This window comes from Leguminivora glycinivorella, chromosome 7 (genome assembly GCF_023078275.1).
Source record: "Leguminivora glycinivorella isolate SPB_JAAS2020 chromosome 7, LegGlyc_1.1, whole genome shotgun sequence".
In the NCBI taxonomy this organism is placed as follows: domain Eukaryota; kingdom Metazoa; phylum Arthropoda; class Insecta; order Lepidoptera; family Tortricidae; genus Leguminivora; species Leguminivora glycinivorella.
The window spans coordinates 844,467-867,663 of NC_062977.1; the positions used below are offsets into that span (position 1 = coordinate 844,467).

General features: G+C 46.3%; 1 protein-coding gene across 1 annotated transcript in view; it reads left to right on the forward strand.

Moving 5' to 3' along the window:
* LOC125227992 (vacuolar protein sorting-associated protein 13D) overlaps positions 1-23,171 on the forward strand; it is a 77,472-nt gene extending 54,301 nt beyond the window's left edge. The window contains 18 exon segments of the mRNA XM_048132429.1: positions 1-308; positions 545-695; positions 8,746-9,026; positions 9,265-9,379; positions 9,814-9,991; positions 10,244-10,278; positions 10,281-10,412; positions 11,317-13,056; positions 13,155-14,567; positions 15,752-15,917; positions 15,977-16,076; positions 16,534-16,693; positions 17,812-17,994; positions 18,410-18,584; positions 20,562-20,693; positions 21,134-21,318; positions 22,323-22,573; positions 22,872-23,171. Coding sequence (XP_047988386.1) covers positions 1-308; positions 545-695; positions 8,746-9,026; positions 9,265-9,379; positions 9,814-9,991; positions 10,244-10,278; positions 10,281-10,412; positions 11,317-13,056; positions 13,155-14,567; positions 15,752-15,917; positions 15,977-16,076; positions 16,534-16,693; positions 17,812-17,994; positions 18,410-18,584; positions 20,562-20,693; positions 21,134-21,318; positions 22,323-22,573; positions 22,872-23,100 — 5,934 coding nt within the window. The 3' untranslated portion in view covers positions 23,101-23,171.
* Positions 23,172-23,197: the final 26 nt, after the last annotated feature.

A 23,197-nucleotide genomic window follows, 5' to 3' on the forward strand; every position in this document is an offset into this window, starting at 1 on the left:
ACTGGGCGCGCTGGGAGCGCGCGCAGCTGCTGTGCGTGCGCGTGCTGGGCCCGGGCGGCGCGCCGCGCACCGCCTGGTCGGGCGGCCTGCGCGTCGACTCCACGCGCGCCGTGCACATCGCCTGCAGGTACAGTGTGCACTACTCACGTGGCCGCCGTGGCCGGGTGCTACCTGCCGTGGCACTGGGCGCGCTGGGAGCGCGCGCAGCTGCTGTGCGTGCGCGTGCTGGGCCCGGGCGGCGCGCCGCGCACCGCCTGGTCGGGCGGCCTGCGCGTCGACTCCACGCGCGCCGTGCACATCGCCTGCAGGTACAGTGTGCACTACTCACGTGTCATGATTTTGTCATGATTCATGATGCCGCTTATTTCTATGGAACAGCCCTTTAAAATTTCACCTTGTATTTTAGTCAATACAGCCCATTCCAAACTCTATTATGGACTACCTGGTAAATGCTATATCTGAAGAATGAAATGAACAAAATATAATGTCGTTTGCCTCCTGTCCCATGAAAAAATATACAATAATGGTAGAAGTTTCCTTACAGAGAGAACACTGGAGAAGGTGGCTACGTGTTCCTACGTGTAGAAGTAGTGTCGCAAGGCGCGACGCTGTTCGTAGTGCTGACGCACGCGGACAGCGCGCCGCCGCCGCTGCGGGTCGACAACCACTCGCCCGTCGCCATCATGTTCCACCAGGTATCACACATAACTTGTTAAAATTTTAATTCATTTAAGTCCTCGTCCATGTCACCGATACGCAAGATTGCTGCGACTCTGACGCAGGCGCTTTTTTAATTTTAAGTCAAGTCATGTACGTGTCACTTTTAGACATTATACGTTGGTTAAGAGAGCGAGCCGTTTCAATTTTTTTCCTTACTCCTGTAATACTCCAATACATGGTCCTGGATCGAGCCAGATTGAAGAATAATCCAGATTTAATAATAAAAGGAGCTGACGAGTGAACGATAAATTAAGAAATTCGTCCGACAAGAGCAAGAGGTATAGAGAAGATCGTGTTCCTGTTGGATTGCTGGACTTGACAAAGTTGAAGAAGAGTTAAGCTTTCAGTTTTCTTAATTTCACCCTTCACTCGTCATACAGGTAGTAGTTAAGTGTAAGGATACAATTTAATACGGTTAGTATCATTTAATTGTTTAACTTAACCACGTACGCAAAGTTAACTTTTGTCACGTCATCGTCAGATTAACACTTCACTTTAATTTTATTTCGTAATTAGTTAATTTGTATTAGTTATTCACTGATATATGCTAAGGCTTTTAATTAACTTATAAAAATACGAACTGTGAAGTTAGTAAATCATTATTTAACCAGACGATAGACTTAGGTAGTTGTTAAATAAAACAGCAGGTTAGAAAAGTTAGCTTTCATCACCAATTTCATTAAATATTTGTTACAAAACGTTAAAGTTATATACGATTATTACTGTTAAAACTTAAATCTAAGTAAATAAAATAAATTTACACGTATATTAACTGTTGACGTAAACTAGTTAATAAACTTAGGCGACAACTGTACATTTACACATTACTTATACATATAAGTTAATCTTGCATTGTATAACATTTCAGTTGACAACACACGCCTCTCAAAATGACCGAAGAAAAGGATTTGATCAAAAAACGTGGCAGTTATAAGGGTCGGCTAACTAACTTCTCAAACTACATGAATTCTTTGGAAAGTACTTCACTTACCTCTGTGGCCGCCAATGAGTTGCAGTTAAGAGTCAGTAGAATGGAATCATTATTTAGTGAGTACGATGAAGTGCAGTTAAAGTTAGAATGCTTGTCGTCTAGCATTGACCTTCAGTTATCTGAGCGAGCTGAGTTCGAAGCCCAGTACTTCAGTGCAATTGCTAAAGCACAGGATATTTTACATTCATTTAATAAAAAGCAAGAAGACCTGGGTAGCGAACGTGCAAGTAATTCTAGTGCTAGCAATCATAGGCTTGTTAAACTTCCCGTCATACAGTTGCCAAAGTTCTCAGGTTCATATGAGAATTGGCTCGAGTTTCACGACACATTCCTAAGCTTAATTCATTCAAATGACGAAATCGATGAAATAAATAAGTTTCACTATTTAAGATCGTCACTAGAAGGTTCAGCGGCAGTGGTTGTTAAATCGGTCGAATTTTGTTCTAAAAATTACCAAACTGCTTGGAAACTTCTGTGTGATCGTTTCGATAACAAACGTTTATTGCTGCAGAATCACGTTTCAGCAATATTTAACGTCGAAACAATCACCAAGGAGTCTTCATTTGCGTTAAAACGTATGATCGACCAATTGAACAAAAACTTGCTCGCATTGGAAACACTGGGCGAACCCGTAAAACAATGGGATACGTTACTTATTTACATTGTGTCACATAAGTTAGATGCTAAGTCGTACCGGGAATGGGAAGAGTACAAAGGTCGCTTAGATAAAGATAAGCCAATAACTCTCGAAGCGTTTCTAACATTCATGCGAAATCGTTCTGATTTATTGGAAACGTTGGAACTGTCCACTAATAACACTGTCGGTCGAAATAACACTTCTCACAAAAACACTCCGAAGTTGAAAACTTTGTCCGTACAGGACACTAAACAAAACACTGTGGCTAAGTGCCCTAAATGCAGCGGTGAACATTATTTACCTAGTTGTTTACAGTTTCTCGCCCTTAGTAACGCCGCGCGATTGGAATTATTACCGAATTTAAAGGTTTGTTACAACTGTTTACGCGGTGGACATTATGCTAATCATTGCAAAAAGCCAGGATGCAAGCTATGTAAGCGAAAGCATAACACATTAGTGCATGTTACCGATAGCAAACCTACATCGAGCGGAGCCTGCGCGTCCGGCCGCGGCGAGGAGGAAAATGCAACTAAAAATAATAAATCGATTTTTCCTGTTAATCAATCGTTACCTGCCGCGCCCGTTGCATCTCATTCTGGTTTAGGGAATATTTCGCATGATGTCTCGCCCGCCTCGGTACAAACACTATCGGCTCAAATGATGTCTAACTCGCCACCAGCGAAACATGGCATGCTTGCGACTGCGCTAGTCAAGGTTTACGATGGCAATAATAAAGAGCAGGTAGCTCGCGTCATGTTGGACAACGGTAGTTTCGCTTGCTTAATATCTCAGAGTTTTTGTGAGAAATTAAATTTACCTACAAGTCAAATTAACACTACAATTTTAGGTGTAAATAAACAACCTAGTGAAATAGGAGAAATGTGTCTTGTTCCTATTAAATCTTTAAACGACACATATTCAGTAACAGTTAACTGTTATGTTCTGCCATCCTTAACTGATGACGTCCCCTGTCGTCAAATTAATCTGGCAGACCTTAATATCCCAAGCGACATTTGTTTGGCTGATCCAAACTTCTATGAACCCGCACCTGTCGATATTATATTAGGCGCTGAGGTGTTTTGGGACTCATTTCCTACACGACCTCAGATCATTCGACTAGGTATTGGACTTCCGATGCTCTGTGAAACTCGCTTTGGCTATTTGGTTGCTGGTCGGGAAATTACCGACAGTCTACCTTCCAGCATTCAGTGTTTCTTTGCTTCTGGTCTTTCGCACACAGGTGATAATGATTTAAAATGTAACGACGACATCCAAACCCAATTAACGCGGTTTTGGCAGCTCGAAGAAGTTAGCCATAAGTCGTCACATTATTCACCTGAGGAAAAAATGTGCGAAGAACACTTCGTTGAAAATACTTCGCGGCTAGCCGACGGACGATTCTGCGTCAGGCTGCCTTTAAAACAAAGCGAAAGTGTCCTAGGCGACTCATTTCAACGCGCAAAACACTGCATGCTCTCATTGGAGCGTAGAATTAAAACCAAGCCTTCATTTAAAGCTTTATATCATGAGTTCATGGCAGAGTACGAAAGCTTGGGTCACATGTCACAAGGTAGACAGATCGCACATGAGGAAAGGGGTTATATAATACCTCATTTCGGAATTTTGCGCGAAAGCACCACTACAAAGCTTCGAGTGGTGTACAATGCTAGTAGCCCGTCTACCTCAGGTGTCAGTCTGAATGACATTCAGATGGTCGGACCCACTGTGCAAGACGACCTTCTGTCTATTCTGATTAGGTTCAGGCAGCACAGGTACATCATTTCTTCAGATGTTGAGAAAATGTACCGTCAGATATGGGTGCATCCTGACGACCGCCATCTTCAGAAAATTCTTTGGCGCAGCTCAGAGACCAAGCCACTATTAGTGCATGAGCTCAATACTGTCTCCTATGGGACAGCCAGTGCTCCCTTCCTGGCCACCAGGTGTCTTAAGCAAATAGGCTTAGATTGCGAGGACGAAAAGGTCAAAGAAGCCATCGTTCACGATTTTTATGTTGACGACCTGTTGACAGGAGGAGATGACCTTACTGAGGTGAAAACTATTCGCCATAAAGTCACTCAAGCACTTTCTTCCGCAGGAATGAACCTGCGTAAGTGGAAGTCAAACGAGGCTCGCCTATTATGCGAACCCTTTCAATCCTCTGTGGATTTGAATATAGGATCAAATGAGCCCAGCAAAACGTTAGGCTTAGGCTGGCACCCTGAGTCTGACGAGCTGTATTTTCCGATAGGGAAGATAGTCTCTAAGGGAAATACCAAGCGCGACATGCTTTCAGTGATTGCTCAGATTTTCGATCCATTAGGGCTTCTATCTCCGTTCGTAATCACCATGAAAATGCTACTGCAGCGGCTGTGGCTTCAGAAGGTTTCATGGGAGGACGAACTGTCTCCAGAGATCACCACGCAATGGGTAGAACTCTTGGAAGGATTGCCGGCACTGAATAACGTTAGAGTCCCTCGTCATGTTATTTGCAGCTCACACGTTGCCTTTGATCTGCACATTTTCTCAGACGCATCTGAACGCGCGTACGGCGCTTGTGTCTACGTGCGTAGTGTAGACAAGGAAGGTCAGGTGTTAGTTAGGTTGTTGATTGCGAAAAGTCGAGTTAGTCCAATCAAGCCTACAACCATACCTAGACTCGAACTGTGTGGAGCTCTCGTTAGTGCTCATCTGTATGAAAAGGTCACGTCTTCACTTCGAGGTCAGGCCAGAAGCACGACTTTTTGGACTGACTCAACGATTGTGTTAGGTTGGCTCAAGATGATGCCGAGTAGGTTGCAACCCTTCGTGAGGAACCGAGTGTCAGACATTTTAGAAATCACCGGCAGTTGTTCTTGGAGGCATGTTCCAACAGATCAAAACCCCGCGGATTTAATTTCCCGTGGAACGCATGCTAGCGTTATTGACTCGATAGATTTGTGGTGGTCGGGTCCTAGTTTCTTACAACAGGACTCGTCTCAGTGGCCGTCGAATCCTGCCACAAAACAATGCAATGAGCTACCTGAAACCCGCGTTGAGGTTTCCTTGCACGTCAACGAAAGTCAAGAGACTCAAGAGTCATTCATAAATTTCAACCGATTTTCCAACCTGTCACGGCTCATTCGTGTTATTGCGTACGCTCTGCGCTTCATTACGAAATGTCGTAAAAGTATAACGTCTACGTCGTCGACGTACCTCAATCACGACGAACTAAATACCTCATTGAAATTGATTACCAAATTTAGCCAGGTCGAATCATTTCCCGAGTATGAAGTTTTAGCTAAAAAACAAAGTTTGACTAAAAAGAGTAAACTTTTAAAATTCAACCCATTCCTAGATAACGATAATTTAATGCGCGTGGGAGGCCGTCTTTCCAATTCTGAATTCACGTATGATAAAAAACATCCCATTATTTTACAGTCCACACATCGATTTACCAAATTATTATTCAGTTATGAACATAAGAGGCTTCTGCATGCACCGCCTCAGATGTTGTTATCAACGATTAAAGAGACCTACTGGCCCATAGGGGGTCGTAACTTGGCAAAAGCTTGCTACCATCAGTGCATACGATGCACAATCATGAAAGGAGAAACAAAGGCTCCATTGATGGGTAATTTGCCGAGTTCTCGGGTATCACCTGGAGGCTATCCGTTTAGGAATGTGGGCGTGGACTACGCAGGTCCACTTATGGCAGCCAGCCGCCAAGGTCGTGGTTGCACATTGGTCAAAGTTTATGTTGCCGTTTTCATATGCCTCACAACCAAGGCAATACATTTAGAATTGGTGGGAGATTTAACTAGTAAAACTTACTTGTTAGCACTGTCTCGATTCATGTCTCGACGCGGACAGCCAGACAACATTTATTCCGATAACGGCACTGCATTCGTCGGAGCTTATAATGAAATCACCAAGTTTCTTAGGGATAACTGCAACTCATTGGCTGAAACTTGGGCAAGTGAAAAGACTAAATTTCACTTTCTTCCTGCTTACGCACCTCACTTCGGAGGCATTTGGGAGGCCGGTGTTAAGTCTGTCAAATATCATTTGCAACGAATGTTGGGCAATTGTAACTTAACTTATGAACAGCTTAACTCTACACTCATCAGCATCGAAGCACTTCTGAACTCCCGGCCACTAACACCTCTGTCATCACACCCGGATGATCTCTCAGCGCTCACACCTGGACATTTCCTTGTCGGACGTTCACTCACGTCATTGCCGGTGCACGACCTGCGAGATCACACATATCAGCATCTTTCACGATTCCACCGAATTGAACAGCTCCGTCAACATTTCTGGGCTCGGTGGACAAAGGAGTATATCCCAGAACTGCAGCACCGAATCAAGTGGAGACTCAACCAAGATTCCCTGCAGAATAACACCCTCGTTGTCTTGAAGGAAGACAACCTGCCTCCGTTAAAATGGCGACTTGGACGCATTATAGCCACTCACCCTGGTAAAGATGGCATATCTCGAGTGGCTGATGTGAAGACATCTGGAGGAGTCGTTCGACGGGCTTTCAGCAAGATATGTCCGCTTCCTGTGGCTACCGAATCTGCTTGAAAGGCTTGCTTTCAACCCCGGGGGCATGTTAAAATTTTAATTCATTTAAGTCCTCGTCCATGTCACCGATACGCAAGATTGCTGCGACTCTGACGCAGGCGCTTTTTTAATTTTAAGTCAAGTCATGTACGTGTCACTTTTAGACATTATACGTTGGTTAAGAGAGCGAGCCGTTTCAATTTTTTTCCTTACTCCTGTAATACTCCAATACATAACTTATACACACTGGAGGGGGCTGCGTGTTCCTGCGGGGAGTAGTGTCACAAACGACGCACAGAACCATATGATACATTATACAATTATCTGACCCAATATAGTGCTTTATAGCAGGGGGAAATTAGCTAAAATTACGGCATAATTAATGGAAGGTTTTTTTAAATTGAAATATGTACGTTATAGACCGAAGTTATTTTTCATCAACCCTCCCCACTCCTCCCTCCTCTGCGTCACCCCTCCACCCTCCCTTAAAGTGCCGAAAATGCGGTTTTTCTCGATTTCTGACAAAACTGTTGAAGATACAGAAAAAGCGCGTAGGAACGAAGTAATCCTTAATAAATTTACTACAAATCATTCATTAACACTTTGGTTCTAGCACTTATAGTTTACGCGTGATCCGTCACGAAAGTTGGTCCTTTGCTGCAATCTTCTTTAGTGAATGTTAAGTTTTCGCCCAAAATGCATACGAAATCGTCGAAATTTGTTTGATATAACTAAAATATTGTAACTCATGACTAAAATAAAATTAAGGGGGAAAAATCACTACCATGGGTGGAATTTCCAATATGTCTTGGAATTCCAGTAACTATTTAAGACGTAATATTTTCACGGTAGTAGTCTGATTTATCTATATAGTGTATGACTATATAGATCAATGGTACTATGACTGGGGATGAGCTTTTGGTAGCTGTTGGTAGAGCCCTGGAGTATCAATCCAGTAGCCGTGAGTTCAAGTCCCACCCATGGTAGTGATTTTTCCCCCTGAAATTAATTTTCAGTTTATAATATTTTAGTAATATCAAACAGATTTCGTAAGCAATTTGGGAGAAAACTTAACATTCACTAAAGAAAATTGCAGTAAAGGACCAACTTTCGTGATGGATCACGCGAAACCTATAAGTGCTAGAACCAAAGTGTCAATGAACGATTTGTAGTAAATTTATCAAGGATTACTTTTTTCCTACACGCTTTTTCTGTATCTACAACGGTTTTGTCAGAAATCGCGAAAAACCGCATTTTCGGCTATTTAAGGGGGGAAGAGGGGTGACGCAGAGGGGGGAGGGATGGGGAGGGTTGATGAAAAATAACTTCGGCCTGTAATGTACATATCCCAATCAAAAAAAATCTTCCATTAATTATGCCAACATTTTCATACATAACTTTCCAGAAGCAACGGACTATTAGATTGGCTAAGAGCTCAGAAAACAGTTAACAAGGTTTTCTCTAATCATACGGTTGTCGCTCTTTTTTTCGAGATCATGTACATTTCAAGCTGGCACTTCCATAACTTTGCGATAAAGAAAACCTTGCGGTGGAAGCGTGGTGGTATTTTTATTCCCTATTACCATGTCTGTCTATATCTATGTAATGTCAATATATATGTAATGAACTATTCATAAGTGAGGCCTACATGAATAAAGATATTTTGAATTTGAATTTGAATTTGAATTTGTCCTATTTTAACAAGTAGGTACTCGTATGTAAGTGCTGAAGTGACACGACGCTACAAATAGGTAATAGAAAGCTAACCATGCTGCTACCGCTAGAGGTACTCAATACTCAACTTCTGTACCTGTTCGCTACTTGTTTATCTTTACCTTATCATTCTCTTCAGGTGGGCTGCGGCGAAGAGTGCGTGGTAGGCGCTCACGGCTCCGTACAGTGGGCGTTACCGGAGCCCGAGGGGCAGTCCGCCCTCGCGCTCCGCGCGCCCGGCGGCCCGCGCGCGACCTTACCTCTAGACGCACTCGGCTCTAACGTGGTACTAGCGTATCAGAACTTCATCTACGTGGCGTTTGACAAGAGTGGCTCGTCAAATGATGATTCTATTCTGGTCTTGGAAGTGCCTTTGAACTCTACGCGGGTGATTCTTGCAAGGAAACGATATGGGGACAGGTGAGTGGAATAACTAAGTATAAAAAAAAGTATTGACCGTGTTACCCCTTGACACACTAGGGTCTAATGTAATACTAGCGTATGAGATTTGATAAGAGCGGCTCTATTCAGCTACTATAGTATCAGAGCTTTATTTACAAGACATGTTTGATTTTTTTCTGATAATTTATAAAGAATATTTCAAAAGATAGCAAGCAGTTTTTGACAATTTCATTAAATTTTATTTGTGTTGTTTTAGAGGCCAACTTTGGCGTCGCGGTCCCAACGACCAGCTGATCCACGAAGGTAGCTCGCCGCCGCAACCGACTGATGCGTTGCTTACAGACGAACCTACTTTATCACCACACGCAATGGTATTTTTGTTATATTTTATAGTATAAATACTTAAATAAAATAACGGAAAACTCGTTGGAGTATATCGTCACTACTTTGAAAAAATATCGTACTATCCATAAATGAAAAGACAAGAATAGAAACAATAATTTACCAGATGGGGCGTTTTAAATAACCGCCCTGAGATATCTCTAAGAAAACTTTTACCAAGCAATGAGGGGTGGACTAGTTACAATTTGTTGCCGTGACCAGGATTTCCATGCCCATAGTTTGTTGCATTATCACATACTTTTGAGCATTACTATTTGTGTTTTCGAGTGGAGAGCACTGGTGAAGAGTGTCCACATTAGTCACGTCCCTCAGCCATGAGGATACGGCAAAGCAGAAGAAGGATTCGTGTTTATCTAATCGGACACATATTTATTTAGACTTGACATATTAATATTGATCATAGGTGCTGGACATAGAGGGCCCCGCGCCGCGTCCCGGTCGCGCTGCGCCTTTAGTGCTGCGCCGGGCGGACCCGCGCCGCGCCTCGACTCAAGCGTGGCGTCTGGTCGGCGGCCGCATGGCGTGCGCACACGCTAACCTGTGCGTGCAGCCTGACGGCGGACTCATGGCACTCACACCAGGTACGTTTGAGAAGAACACAAAGAAAGAAAGAAAAAATATTTATACTCTTTAACTGCCTTAGGGCCGGTTGCATCAAACCGTCTGTCACCGTTAAAGCGTTCGTTAAATTTTATTGTATGGGAAGTTCCATAGACGTCTGCTGCGTGACGATGATGTGTCTGTCAAACGTGGTTGATGCAACTGGCCCTTAATAAAGATATGATTCTTTTTATATGATTTGACTGTTGTCTAAGATGTCCTTTACCTTACAGGCAGCCGTGTGGTGCTGGGTCTGCCCGAGTCCTCCCGCGCGCGCGCGCCGCTGCCCCGGAGCAGGCGGTGGCGTGGCACACGCTGCGGCCGGGCTCGGGCCGGCTGTCCGTGGCGCTCTCGTGCGCCGGGCCCACGCGCATCGTCAGCATCAAGGACCCGCAGGACCCGGTGAGTGTTACAATCATCCTGTGAAATCTGCAACAATCAGCAGGGATTTTATAAATGCATCACCTCAGATTTTATACACCCTGTTTTTAATGAATTCCGTTAAGTTTAAGGGATGGTTCTTTAAATCAAATACAGTCAATTTCTCTGAAAAACTAGCGTCTTAACTCTTACAGTTATCGAGTTATTAAAAAAATAAAAATAATTACTGAACACGCGTGTGACAGCCTTTACCACTTCTCAATGTTATTTGTTTTGATATGTGCCGTCAATCACTTGACACTAACTTGAATATTATTCTTAAGGGTCTCTCACACTAATAAATTCATTTATTATGCATGAAAATGATAATTTTTTTTTCGAATTTAACTAAAAGTGTTATACAGGGTGGTTCCTGATAACGAACCTAACGACATGTCGAATTTAACGGAAAACAAAAGAAACACGGTGTATATACCATAGATCAAGCAAACGCATCTACTTAGCGTGCCCGAACTTTAGTCAATTCAATTCGTAGTGGCAGTCCGTCCCTTCTCGCAGCTTTCGGGTGTCAATTTTTGTAGGTAGGTCAAAAAAGACATAAAAAGTGATATTTATCGTAAATCAATAACACAAAAATTATGAACACTCAATGGTGAGAGACATATTTTCAATTACAGATAACTAACAATGTTAGTACATAATTTGTATGAAAAAAAACCCGCCGCTTTTGGGGTTCTAAATTTTTCAAAATCGGTCCAGTAATGAGGGAGATATCGAATAACAAACATTAAAAAAACAAAAAAAAATACAGACGAATTGGGAACCCCCTTCCTTGACATTCGGGGCGGCGGTTAAAAATAGTCACACTCGGCACAACTAGTTTCTTCTATTAAAATATAACAGTGCTTAAATATTCTGTTTTTAGGAATCCGGTTGGATCGAAGGCGTCGAAACAGACTCTGAAGCGGACGAACCGCCTCGCCGCGAGTGGGAAGTGCAAGTGTCGCTGGCCGGCCTCTCGGTGTCGCTCATAGCGCGGTCCCCGGCGCAAGAGCTCGTGCACGCTTTACTGAGCGGCGTACAGCTGCGCGTGGCCGCCGCGCGCGGCGCCGTGCTCGCGCTGTCCGTGCAGGACATGCAGTGGGACAACCAGGTACTGTGTGCTAGTGTTGCTAGTGTGAGTCTACCGGTGGCACTGATCGCATGGTCCCCGGCGCAAGAGCTCGTGCACGCTTTACTGAGCGGCGTGCAGCTGCGCGTGGCCGCCGCGCGCGGCGCCGTGCTCGCGCTGTCCGTGCAGGACATGCAGTGGGACAACCAGGTACTGTGTGCTAGTGTCGCTAGTGTGAGTCTACCGGTGGCACTGATCGCATGGTCCCCGGCGCAAGAGCTCGTGCACGCTTTGCTGAGCGGCGTGCAGCTGCGCGTGGCCGCCGCGCGCGGCGCCGTGCTCGCGCTGTCCGTGCAGGACATGCAGTGGGACAACCAGGTACTGTGTGCTAGTGTCGCTAGTGTGAGTCTACCGGTGGCACTGATCGCATGGTCCCCGGCGCAAGAGCTCGTGCACGCTTTGCTGAGCGGCGTGCAGCTGCGCGTGGCCGCCGCGCGCGGCGCCGTGCTCGCGCTGTCCGTGCAGGACATGCAGTGGGACAACCAGGTACTGTGTGCTAGTGTCGCTAGTGTGAGTCTACCGGTGGCACTGATCGCATGGTCCCCGGCGCAAGAGCTCGTGCACGCTTTGCTGAGCGGCGTGCAGCTGCGCGTGGCCGCCGCGCGCGGCGCCGTGCTCGCGCTGTCCGTGCAGGACATGCAGTGGGACAACCAGGTACTGTGTGCTAGTGTCGCTAGTGTGAGTCTACCGGTGGCACTGATCGCATGGTCCCCGGCGCAAGAGCTCGTGCACGCTCTGCTGAGCGGCGTACAGCTGCGCGTGGCCGCCGCGCGCGGCGCCGTGCTCGCGCTGTCCGTGCAGGACATGCAGTGGGACAACCAGGTACTGTGTGCTAGTGTCGCTAGTGTGAGTCTACCGGTGGCACTGATCGCATGGTCCCCGGCGCAAGAGCTCGTGCACGCTTTGCTGAGCGGCGTGCAGCTGCGCGTGGCCGCCGCGCGCGGCGCCGTGCTCGCGCTGTCCGTGCAGGACATGCAGTGGGACAACCAGGTACTGTGTGCTAGTGTCGCTAGTGTGAGTCTACCGGTGGCACTGATCGCATGGTCCCCGGCGCAAGAGCTCGTGCACGCTCTGCTGAGCGGCGTGCAGCTGCGCGTGGCCGCCGCGCGCGGCGCCGTGCTCGCGCTGTCCGTGCAGGACATGCAGTGGGACAACCAGGTACTGTGTGCTAGTGTCGCTAGTGTGAGTCTACCGGTGGCACTGATCGCATGGTCCCCGGCGCAAGAGCTCGTGCACGCTCTGCTGAGCGGCGTGCAGCTGCGCGTGGCCGCCGCGCGCGGCGCCGTGCTCGCGCTGTCCGTGCAGGACATGCAGTGGGACAACCAGGTACTGTGTGCTAGTGTCGCTAGTGTGAGTCTACCGGTGGCACTGATCGCATGGTCCCCGGCGCAAGAGCTCGTGCACGCTCTGCTGAGCGGCGTGCAGCTGCGCGTGGCCGCCGCGCGCGGCGCCGTGCTCGCGCTGTCCGTGCAGGACATGCAGTGGGACAACCAGGTACTGTGTGCTAGTGTCGCTAGTGTGAGTCTACCGGTGGCACTGATCGCATGGTCCCCGGCGCAAGAGCTCGTGCACGCTTGCTGAGCGGCGTGCAGCTGCGCGTGGCCGCCGCGCGCGGCGCCGTGCTCGCGCTGTCCGTGCAGGACATGCAGTGGGACAACCAGGTACTGTGTGCTAGTGTCGCTAGTGTGAGTCTACCGGTGGCACTGATCGCATGGTCCCCGGCGCAAGAGCTCGTGCACGCTTTGCTGAGCGGCGTGCAGCTGCGCGTGGCCGCCGCGCGCGGCGCCGTGCTCGCGCTGTCCGTGCAGGACATGCAGTGGGACAACCAGGTACTGTGTGCTAGTGTCGCTAGTGTGAGTCTACCGGTGGCACTGATCGCATGGTCCCCGGCGCAAGAGCTCGTGCACGCTTTACTGAGCGGCGTGCAGCTGCGCGTGGCCGCCGCGCGCGGCGCCGTGCTCGCGCTGTCCGTGCAGGACATGCAGTGGGACAACCAGGTACTGTGTGCTAGTGTCGCTAGTGTGAGTCTACCGGTGGCACTGATCGCATGGTCCCCGGCGCAAGAGCTCGTGCACGCTTTACTGAGCGGCGTGCAGCTGCGCGTGGCCGCCGCGCGCGGCGCCGTGCTCGCGCTGTCCGTGCAGGACATGCAGTGGGACAACCAGGTACTGTGTGCTAGTGTCGCTAGTGTGAGTCTACCGGTGGCACTGATCGCATGGTCCCCGGCGCAAGAGCTCGTGCACGCTTTACTGAGCGGCGTGCAGCTGCGCGTGGCCGCCGCGCGCGGCGCCGTGCTCGCGCTGTCCGTGCAGGACATGCAGTGGGACAACCAGGTACTGTGTGCTAGTGTCGCTAGTGTGAGTCTACCGGTGGCACTGATCGCATGGTCTCCGGCGCAAGAGCTCGTGCACGCTTTACTGAGCGGCGTGCAGCTGCGCGTGGCCGCCGCGCGCGGCGCCGTGCTCGCGCTGTCCGTGCAGGACATGCAGTGGGACAACCAGGTACTGTGTGCTAGTGTCGCTAGTGTGAGTCTACCGGTGGCACTGATCGCATGGTCCCCGGCGCAAGAGCTCGTGCACGCTTTACTGAGCGGCGTGCAGCTGCGCGTGGCCGCCGCGCGCGGCGCCGTGCTCGCGCTGTCCGTGCAGGACATGCAGTGGGACAACCAGGTACTGTGTGCTAGTGTCGCTAGTGTGAGTCTACCGGTGGCACTGATCGCATGGTCCCCGGCGCAAGAGCTCGTGCACGCTTTACTGAGCGGCGTGCAGCTGCGCGTGGCCGCCGCGCGCGGCGCCGTGCTCGCGCTGTCCGTGCAGGACATGCAGTGGGACAACCAGGTACTGTGTGCTAGTGTCGCTAGTGTGAGTCTACCGGTGGCACTGATCGCATGGTCCCCGGCGCAAGAGCTCGTGCACGCTTTACTGAGCGGCGTGCAGCTGCGCGTGGCCGCCGCGCGCGGCGCCGTGCTCGCGCTGTCCGTGCAGGACATACAGTGGGACAACCAGGTACTGTGTATAACTGTACATGTGTCACTAGCCTATACCGATATTTATTTACTTAAGGTATTTCGATGCAGTCACATGCACCATGATATTCATGATCACTGGTAGAAGATGGCGGCCGTGCGGCCAAATGTTAAATTTGTATTTATACATTTCTTTTATTATAATAGGCTAGTTTCCTACTAGTATTTGCTAATATGTAATTACTATGAAATACTGAGGAGTGACGTCACGGTCAACTTTCTTCTTTATATCTTTCTCTTTTACTTATTAAATAGAACTTCTGTTTAAAAATAATTACTGTCCATATTTTTCTTCTAATTGGTGTGGTGACGGGTTAAGAATGTCACCACCTAGGGTTGTAAATAGAAAAAAAAACAAATGTTTTTTTTCAGAATTGTGAAAAAAAACATGAAAAAAAACCGAGCACCATGGTTTTTTTTCTAAATATGGTTTTTTTTCAGATGAACAAATAATACGACAATAACGGTATTTCGTGAGTTGTGACGTGTTTCAATAACAATAACGTACATTTTAATTCAATTAACATTCAGTATACAAACGTTAATTGGGGAATTCCCGATGCTGCGTGTAGCGTGGAGAGGCGGTGGTGTTGCCAACAGTAAATAGTGATAACTACCAAGTACAGATTTCGTAAATGTTACTTTTATAAGACCAGAAATTAAAGTTATTTGATTAAATTCGTTTAATAGTTAACATTAAGTCTAAAAAACCGTATAAAAGTATTAACTACTTTGCAAATTTTGAGATTTCGTACTTTAGAAAAAAAACATACTCCAGAAAAAAAACTGTTTTTTTTCACGGTTTTTTTTCATGTTTTTTTCAAGCCAGAAAAAAAACCGTTTTTTTGCAACCCTATCACCACCCCCTTTCATCCCGTGAGTTTCGTAGAAGTAGACTGAGATATGGGTTAAATTGTGGCGTAGGCGAGAGGTTTCAACCTGTCACTGCATTGTCACAATTTGGATTTCTTTCAACTCCTTTTTGCCAAGAGTGGCACTGAAACTTAGTAGTTCATGTGCTCTGCCTACCCCTTTATGGGATACAGGCGTGATTATATGTATGTATGTATGCATAAAATATTTTATTTTAATTATAAGAAGCTAGCCTATTGGGCATTTTATAAAGATCTGTCACTGACGAAATGTAATATGTTATTGTAACAGTTGCTGGGCACGCCAAGCCCGGTGCTCCTGTACTGCCTGCCGGGCACGGCCGGCACGCCGAGCACGGCGGGCTCGGCCGGCGCGCCGGCGCTGCACGCGGCGGCCGAGCTCATGCGCGCGCCGGCGCGCCGGTACAACGCCGAGCGCGTTGACGGCGGGAGGAGAGGTGAGTCACATCTAGCTGTCCTGCTCTTTTCCGTGAGTACGACTGAGACGACATACCAGCGACTGAATTCATGCGGGCCCCGGCGCGCCGGTACAACGCGCTGTTCTTCAAACACCTGGTGGTCGCGTTGAGGCCGCTCGCGATCAGACTGGAGGAGAGGTGAGTCACATCTAGCTCTCCTGCTCTTTTCCGTGAGTACGACTGAGACGACATACCAGCGACTGAATTCATGCGGGCCCCGGCGCGCCGGTACAACGCGCTGTTCTTCAAACACCTGGTGGTCGCGCTGAGGCCACTCGCAATCCGACTAGAAGAGAGGTAAGTCATATTCAGGTTCAGCGTTCTCTTCTGTGAGTGCGAATGAGACGACACGCACGGCCCTCTGGTACAACACACTGTTCTTCAAGCATCTTGTTGAATGAATTATATCTAACTTGCCAGTCCGATGGCATACCAACCTTTCCTGCCGTATTGGGTTCATATGACTCTATCTATATCTTTAACATATTCTCAATCTGTGTAAAGTAAAATACACCTGTTTTTTGAATTATGTCTAATGTCCACTATACATATATAATAGTAATAATACTTCAAATATGTATGATATTCCTCGCAGACTGATCCTGAAACTATGGTGGTGGGCAGCGCCACCTGACGACGAGGCTCGGGAAGAAGTCGACGAGGCTGACTACGAGACTCGCCGCATGCTCGACGAAGTCACCGCTCTGCACGCTAGGCGGTACTACTTCGCGCTCATCAAGATCATACCGAGCCAGGTATGCCATGCAAAAAACGCATATACCTACTCACAACTGTGTCCCCAAAAAAAGTCGGCAGGGTACATGATACAGCTCAAGTTTCAGCGGCACTCTTAGCATTTAAAGGGTTGAAAGAAGAGATGAGTCGTATGGATGATGACGTAATATAATATATGGGCTATAAAATACTACACCCTCTCCTAATGATTTCCCCTAACCTATTGTCTTGAAGCGGGGTCTTTCAAAAACACGAGTATCATCCATAGGTTTTCAGACAACTTTATGAATCTTATACTTACAATTAAGTGGTCCCCACAAATCTTTTGTGGTTTTCCCTATGGCCTAATAAATGTATAATAAACCTGACTACTGATTTTTTTTAGAAATGCATTCAAATGCCAAAGTGTAAAAAGGTTACGTTTTGATATTTGCTAGATTACCCATGATACTTCTATAAGCTAATCAGTTATCCAATATTTGAATGTATACGTAGAAAGACTATAGATATCTAGGACTGACTTAAAAAATATACATACTGCTGCTTATAAAATTAGTCTAACTAAACAGGACCCGTTCTCGTTAATATCTTATCTTAAGCTTTTTCACGTATTTATGCTAGCTTTCCTCTACAATAGAAATACAAACTCGTGGCTAAGTGTGCAATATAATCTGTTATGCGTATTTGCGTAGATCTGTTTCTTCCTTTTGTATGTGACATGTGTTTACAATTTGCCTCAAATTTCTATTTTTAGATTAATCTGCCACGAATAAACTATTTATATTTTAAATTACTCTTTAAGTACCAAGGAAAATGTTATGTAGCATAGTTTTCAGTTCGTTATTCTTGAACCTTATTTCTTATGCCATTGATTTAAAATTCATCTCCAATTTCATCTTCTTCTTGACTTTCTTGTCATTTCTTGTCATTGAAATGGTCTAACAAATTGTATAGAAGTTTTTGTTTCACTATGATACGCGCATAAAAGTGAAACAAATCTAGATGAATAGATACACAGGGACAATTTTTTAAAGGGTGAAATGGAAACTGCTCACGATTCAAAGTTCTCAGAAATCGTCTTTGGGTAAATTTTCCCAAAGACGATTTCTGAGAATCTGGGTTTTAATTTTTTTTCCAGATCCGCCTCTCCATGACGACGGCGAGCAAGTTGGAGCGCGAGCACGGCGCGCTGAAGCGGCGGCTCGGGCTCACGATGATCAAGTTCGAGGACGCGTGCGTCGAACTCGAGCCGTTCGCGCGCGCGCATGTCTTCGAGCCCGCGCCCTACCTCGCTAGGCAGATGCTCAAACACTTCAAAGATGTAAGTATTACTAGTCACTCACGTATATTTTGGATGTATCGGTCACTCCAGGTCATTGTCACATTGTCGTGTGAATCACTCACCGGCTTTGCCTACTTTCGGTATCGGCCACTCTAGGTCACTTACACATTGGTGTGCCAGTCACTCACAGTCGAGGCGATATACTAAGACACTTTAAATATGCGAGTCTGTCCTTTCAATCAGCCATACCACTCCCACTACCACTCTTCCGTATTAGTGCGAAAAAGACAGATAACTGCGATACGCACTTGTTTTTGGTTCAGTTCGGTTAAATGTTCAAATTTTGACGAGTTTGTTTTAGCATCGAATCTTTTGAAGATGTCTGGATTGTCTGGAAATTCTTCCATTAATAAATAACATAAAACAATCCCTAACCTTAATCCTTGTATCGCAGGAACTAAAATGGCAAGCAGCGAAGATCCTGGGCTCCGTGGACTTCCTGGGCAACCCGCTGGGCTTCGTGGCCGACGTGTCGGAGGGCGTCTCCGGGCTCATCTACGAGGGCAACGTCGGAGCCCTGCTCAAGAACGTGACACACGGCATTTCTAACTCCGCTGCCAAAGTCACTGGTGAGTTTACTTCATTATCTTATTACTTGACTTAACTTTTTCGAATAGCTACTCTCTACGTCTGTAAACACAAATTTATATCAATTACGGCTCAGCCCTTGAAGCTGTGAAAAAATCAAACTTCTAAGCCAACGCAATCAAAAGATACAGCCGTTTATGCCGCAAATTTTCGACACTTGCAAGGGAATCAAAACCTAGGGTGCTTCCCGTGAACTCAGAATCTTGAAATTTGGTACGAAGCAACGAAACAGCAATTTAAGCTGCATATTTTGAAACTCGCAAGTACTCGCAAGGGAATCAAAACCTAAAGGGTACTTCCAGTCGACCTAGAATCTTGAAATTTGGCATGAAGCAACGTTTTATAGCACACATAAAGGAAAAATTCCGAAAACCTTAGGTTTGTACGGAACCCTCGGTGCGCGAGTCCGACTCGCACTTGGCCGGTTTTTTAATATGATTTCTACTCAGAATCGCGAGCTTTTTGGTCCTAATCCGGAGGTCCCAAGATTTCCAGCGGGTCCATCCCATTACCGATATAGCAAAAAACCGGCCAAGTCGTCGGGCTCGCGCACAAAGGGTTCCGTAGCAGCAAATATAATAAACTTATTATGTCAATATACTGAATAAGAGATACTTTGATCAAACCAAAAATCGTTGAAAGAGTTAATTAGCATGCATCACCTCTATTTTTTTTAGAATTTTATACCCCGTAGTTATAAAAATAGAGGGGGGGGGGACATACTTTTTACGACTTTGAGAGCTGATATCTCAAAAACCGTTCACTTTAAGAAAAATGTTTTTTAGAAAACTTTATATCATTTTAAAAGACCTTTCCATTGATACCCCACACGGGTATGTACATCGAAAAAAAATTTTCATCCCTCAGTTACATGTATGGGGGGCCCCACCCCCAATTCTTTTTTTTTACTATTTAGTGTCATAATTTTGTAGCGGTTCATACAACACATATTCCCATCAAATTTCATCACTGTAGTACTTATAGTTTCCGAGTAAATCGGCTGTGACAGACGGACAGACGGACAGACGGACAGACGGACAGACGGACATGACGAAACTATAAGGGTTCCGTTTTTGCCATTTTGGCTACGGAACCCTAAAAATGGTAAACAAATATTTGTTGTATTTACATTCCGCACGGGCCTCTTTATAAAGATACATTAGACAACTTTTTTGATATTTGTAGCCAGTTAGTAATAGATAATCCTCATGACACATTTCATTTGCCAATCGCTTTTCGGTGAAGGAAAACGTCGTGAGGAAACCGGGTTTATCCCAGTAAGGCCTAGTTACCATTCGGGTTGGAAGGTCAGATGGCAGTCGCTTTCGTGAAACTAGTGCCAACGTCAAATTTTGGGATTTGATTGGAGTTGTCAAAGCGGACCCCAGGCTCTCATGGGCCGTGGCCAATGTCGAAATAACGCTAGAAGAATGATGATGAGTAGAATTGCACTTTGCATTATAATTTATGATGAAATAAATAAATAAAAATAAATAAATAAATATCAAGGACACCTTACACAGACCAACTTAGCCCGAAACTAAGCTTTGCTTAGTTTCGGGCTAAGCTTAATACATACTTAAATAGATAAATACATACTTATACACATAGAAAACATCCATGACTCAGGAACAAATATCTGTGCTCATCACACAAATAAATGCCCTTACCGGGATTCGAACCCAGGACCGCAGCTTAGCAGGCAGTGTCACTACCGACTGAGCCAGACCGGTCGTCGAGCTGATGAGCTCTTATGTGGCTGGGCAGGCCAAACTTGCTCTTAAACACTCTTTTATTTATTATTTATTTATTTATTTAAACTTTATTGCAGAAATTATCAATAAAAAGTACAAATTCTTTTACATTTATGACAGCCGCCCGTGATTGCCGAAATCGATGTGGAAGACTGTATACTTTATATATGATGAGACAAACTGACCAATTTCCTGATTTGTCAGAATCATTGGGTGACGGGCTAGAGCGGGTGGTGGGCGACGAGGCTCACGAGGAGACGCGGCGCCGCATCAGGAGCTCTGCGGGCGGCGCGCACCTGTCCGCCGGCCTGCGCGGCCTCGGGCTCGGGATACTCGGTAACTATTCCACGTGTCGGTCACTGGGCCACGGGCTAGAGCGAGTGGTGGGCGACGAGGCACACAATGGCCTCCTCAGCATAGTGCTAACCATAAAGTCGGCGCTGATCTTCCGGCCATTTGTGGGCCATGAACATTTGGCAGTCTATTCACCTACAGTCATACGCTGGAGTAAAAAATCAAATGAAGGCTTTATTATATTAAATCTTATGAAATCAAGAGTCCAAGCTCCATGGTCAATCGCCGATCAGTCTATAATAAAAAAAAAAAAAAAATTGTTGCAGCGGCTGCCGCGAACATTAATGTTTAGCATCACATTGCGTGTTGATGTGATAATCAACGCCATACCTACACGGACGTTGCTAATATGCAGTAAAAAGTATGCGTATTTGAAGTCATGCACACGAAATAAAGGCGAAAATGTAACCTCTATTACACAGGCGGCATGACATCTCTAGTGAAGCACAGCTACGAAGGCGCGGCCGCTGAAGGCCTGCCGGGGCTACTTGCCGGCGTGGGCAAGGGGCTAGTCGGCACCGTCACCAAACCGGTCATTGGGGTGTTGGACCTCGCGGCAGAAACCGCATCCGCGCTGAGGGATTCAGCGCGCCGCGCCGATAAGTGGGTAAGTATTATTACTGACCTCTTCCCTGTTCGTATCGTGTCTATTTTTAATACCTATTTTTATCTTACATTATATCGATCGAATATTACTATATTGTACACACTTTTACAATACATATTGTGGTTGAAGTATTCTGGTCATGGCACCAAAATGTAAGCCCTGTATTAAGATCGAACGAATGAAAAGAGAAAATGTTATCCCAACTTACTTTTTTGTAGATCCATGAAAGCATTATTATATCGGTCATGTTTTGACCGAATAGGCTACTTGCCTCCTAGTTAAATCACCTTCTTTTTAAGAACTGTCAAAACGAATTAGAACGACTTTCTAATATGGAATTAATATGAAATCGAATCGAGGGACGTCACGGTCAATTCAGTTACTTTATACATTTCTACCTGACTTATTAAATAGAAATCGGATTTAAAAATAACTTCTGTCCACGTTTGTCTTATAATTATGTGATACTTTATTTCGTGCACGGTATAATAGTTATTTGTTTTACAAGGGGGCAAAGTAGTTGTTTAATTGCACGTGCCAATATTGATATTCGAGCTAGCGAAAGATTCCAGCATTGTACCGCGAGCGTAGCAAGTGGTTCAAAAGGTGGAATCTTGAGCGTTGCGAGGGTTTCAAGGCACGAAGGTTAAACAATTTTTGCCACCGAGTGAAACATAAAATTTTTCACCACACCAACACGAACAAAATATTAACTATAAAACATCAAATGAAATCAAATCCATCAATTTATTCATTATTTATGATTCAAAATCATAATTTATAGGTAAAGTCTACCAGCCAGCTTAAGACATCAAGTTAAAATTTGTATGAAATTACTTTGCACTCTTGTGGATAAAATGCAATTTTGCTATCTGTTTTCGAATAGCAAAGTACCTAAGCCTTTAACAGTTGGTGTGGTGAAAAATATTTTATTTGAAGAACGGTCAAGTTCCCTACTGTAGGCAATAATATTACACAATATTAAGATAAAACGAGTGGGATAGGTTCCGGGACGCGCGCGCGAGCCGCGCTGCGCGGCGGGCCCGGGCGGGCTGCTGCCGCGGTACGACGCCGCGCAGGCCGCCGGCGCCGCGCTGCTGCACCGCCTCACCGCCGACCCCGCCGAGGGCTTCCTCGCCTACCGCGTGGTGCGCGACACGCCGCACGACATCCGGGCGCTGCTCTCCACCACGCATCTCAGGATATTCACCTGCAAGCACGCGCAGCCTCAGATCGTCATGGAGACGCACCTCAGGTAGGTTGAAACGTTCCAGATTATACGGTTGGTTAGGTTGTAGGTATTATAGCTCACCATAAGACCCAACCGGGGGCTTCCTAAACTATGACCGTGGTCCGTGACACGCCGCACGACATCCGAGCGTTGCTATCGACGAGACATCAGAGGACTATACTTATTATTATTTAATTATTACATTCAAAGACTCTCTTTTATTTACACGGGAGCGACTATCTTTTGTCCATTTATATCACCGATAGCTCATAGCTTACTAGCTTTTGGTGGGAGCAGTGCCTAAATGTTTATTATTTTTCAGCAACCTCGTATCCTGTGCTGCGGTGACCATCAGCGGCGCGCACTTCGTGGAGCTGGGCGTGCGCGGGGGCGGCGGGGGCGGCGGGGGTGGGGGCGGGGGGGAGGCGCTGCGGCGGCCGCGCGTGCAGTGCGACTCGGCCGCGCTGGCCACGTGGCTCGCGCGCCACGCCGCCTACGCCAGGCGCCTGCACACAGAGGCTAAACACACGCTGCCACCCGATCAACCCTAAACTATTTACTTAGAACCAAAGGACTTCAGAGCTACCCATGAGTCATCAGATACATGAAGATGGTCGAGAAGCTCCTGTATAGCTGAAGGATCTTAGT